General features: G+C 41.8%; 1 protein-coding gene across 1 annotated transcript in view; it reads right to left on the bottom strand.

Moving 5' to 3' along the window:
• LOC113819344 (uncharacterized) overlaps positions 1 to 2,500 on the bottom strand; it is a 5,470-nt gene that overhangs the window by 697 nt on the left and 2,273 nt on the right. Inside the window, exons 3-5 of the mRNA XM_027371585.2 lie at positions 795 to 874; positions 314 to 432; positions 1 to 163 (exon numbers count right to left, since the gene is read on the bottom strand). The exon at positions 1 to 163 is cut by the window's left edge and continues 697 nt beyond it. Of these exons, the coding sequence (XP_027227386.2) occupies positions 1 to 163; positions 314 to 432; positions 795 to 874 (362 nt within the window). The remainder of the gene's footprint in view (positions 164 to 313; positions 433 to 794; positions 875 to 2,500) is intronic.

Here is a 2,500-nt window from a genome sequence, read left to right as displayed (position 1 = left end):
ACCTGCTCAGCGGAAGTGCGAGAGGACGCGCCTCGGCCCCCTCTCCTGGCAGACGGTCCCCGGGGCCGCGAGAGACGACCCGCCGAGTGCGGATTTTCCGGAGCTCTACCAAGTCCGTCCTCCTCATGGCGGAGAACGGCGAAGGGCAGGCGTCCCGTATGTTCTGAAAAGAGGAAAAGTACCGTGGAGATGATCATACTCCACCTACATTTGCCCACATTTCTCGATCTTCAGATACCTGTTCATAAAGACCCACGAATGCATCCGTATAAGTACGCACACATTTACACGTATGAGAAGTAACGGACATAACCTGAGCGCAGTTGACCGGTGCGTTGTGTCCCGTGAATTTGCTGTTGTCGGGGCCACACCTGACGCTGTGAACACAGATGTTCTTCCCCCCCGCATGACAACCGCTGCGGGCGTGTACATCTGTGAAAGTAAAACAGAGAGGGATAGAACAAATAAGCCAGGCAGGTGTGATACAGCACCGAACAACATATACATACAGAGACACTAACGCACACAAAAATACACGTGGAGATGGGGTCCTGCTGTACAGGCAAAGTGGCCTAGCTCAGGCCGGCGCCATGGAGAGGAAACTCCAAAGCCGCTTCCGGTAGTGGAAGAGATGGTTCTAGGATGTGCGCCTCTTCAAAGTACACATCCATGGGTATTCCTGACAAAAGGATGTTACTAACATACATGCGTATACACACCCACACCCACAAACACACATACACGCACCCACACCCACACCCACACACATATACACCCATACACATATTACTCACCTGTGCTCCTTGATGCCTTCGAGAGAATTCTGACACCTCCGTCGAGCCAGCGCAGATATAAGTTGGCTGTTATGAACGTCCTGGGGGATAAATACACTATGAATGTTCGTCTCTAGTAAAATGGCGTGTAAAACAAACGGATGTTGAAGGTAAGACCGAGGAGGAAAGAAAACAGGAAAGAAAATGGGGATATTTTGGAAGGAAACTGAAGATCAGACAAAATATAAATAGCAACCACGTTCTTCAAGAATAAATTCAATTAATGAACAAATGAAAATGATCAGATTGAAAATATAGCAATGGAAGTTGGATAGTCATTAATACAAGACAATTCATCCATTTCTCAGAAATAGAACATGTCTCAAGAATTCTTTACACACACACACACACACACACACACACACACACACACACACACACACACACATACAGATATATATAAATATATATATATATAAATATATATATATATATATATATATATATATATATATATATATATATATATATATATATATATATATATGCCTAATATGGTGCTAAATTTGAGGTGAAAGAAAAGGCCGAGATTGTAAAATGGGGAGCCTTTTTTCTGATTTCGAACGTAGCAAGGCGGAGGCTATTAAGTTAAATAAATACAGCAGTTTACCTAGTTTATGCACATACATTGGGTCAGGATACGTTTTGAGTTTAAAAAATAACATGCCTGCATCAATTCAATTTTCACATTTTATACGAAACCGTTAACTAATCTGGAAAAAAGTAACGAATGGAATCATTTCAGTATTGCAGCGTTGTGTCAGAACTATCCGATATTTCAACTTTGTTACTTTTTGTAATTCATGCTAAGGTCTGTATAAGTAATTATACAGACGTTAATTCATGGTTTCCAAATATAAATTTCCGTCAAAAACCCCGCACATCCTGCCAAATTCTAGGCCCACTTATCTTACTAAAGGACAGTGATTCCCAACCTTTTTCATTCTGTCACCCCCGACCAAGTATGTAAATCCTCTCCATTACTTGTTATGAATAGTGTAATGGCGTCAATAGCTATAGGACAAGGACACTTTTTGAAAAGATTCCAATTAATGGATATGCGAGAGATAATTATATATAGGTCCTGTAGGTGAGATAAAATACAGTTTAATACTTTTTACTCAAAGGCCCCCCCGGACAGTACCTCCGTGGCCCCCAGGTTGGGATCCCCTGCTATAGGCCTATACTGCGAGTACTGTGACCCCCCCCCCCCCAAAGACCTTCCCCCAAACAGAATGCCTTTGGTGAGAGGAAAAGAACAAAAGTTCGTGCTGCTCTTGATATATTATTCTTCACATCACCACACTTATATTGGAAACTGGTGCGAATAGAACTAGCTTGATATATTCTGCGAACACTTGTGCTATATCTATTTAGGAATGTGTTTCAGGGAACGCATTAAATCGCAGAGGGCAGAAGTTACTCTGAGAGCTGATCAGAAAGAGAAAACGAGAGGGAGGAGGAAAGAATCATACCAATATTCAACAGTAAGAGAGAGAGAGAGGGAGAGAGGAGGAAGAATGATAATGTAATCACTCAACAGAAAGGGAGAATGTGATGGAGAAAGAAAGATTGATGATATCAATATTCAACAGAAAAGGAGAAAAAAAAGAGGGGGAAAAGACTGATAATATGAACATTCACAACAGAAAAGGAGAAAGAGAAAG

The sequence above is a fragment of the Penaeus vannamei genome, chromosome 39 (assembly GCF_042767895.1).
Source record: "Penaeus vannamei isolate JL-2024 chromosome 39, ASM4276789v1, whole genome shotgun sequence".
NCBI lineage: Eukaryota > Metazoa > Arthropoda > Malacostraca > Decapoda > Penaeidae > Penaeus > Penaeus vannamei.
The sequence above is the reverse complement of the archived record's forward strand: the minus strand, read 5'-3'. Positions and strand labels throughout refer to the sequence as shown.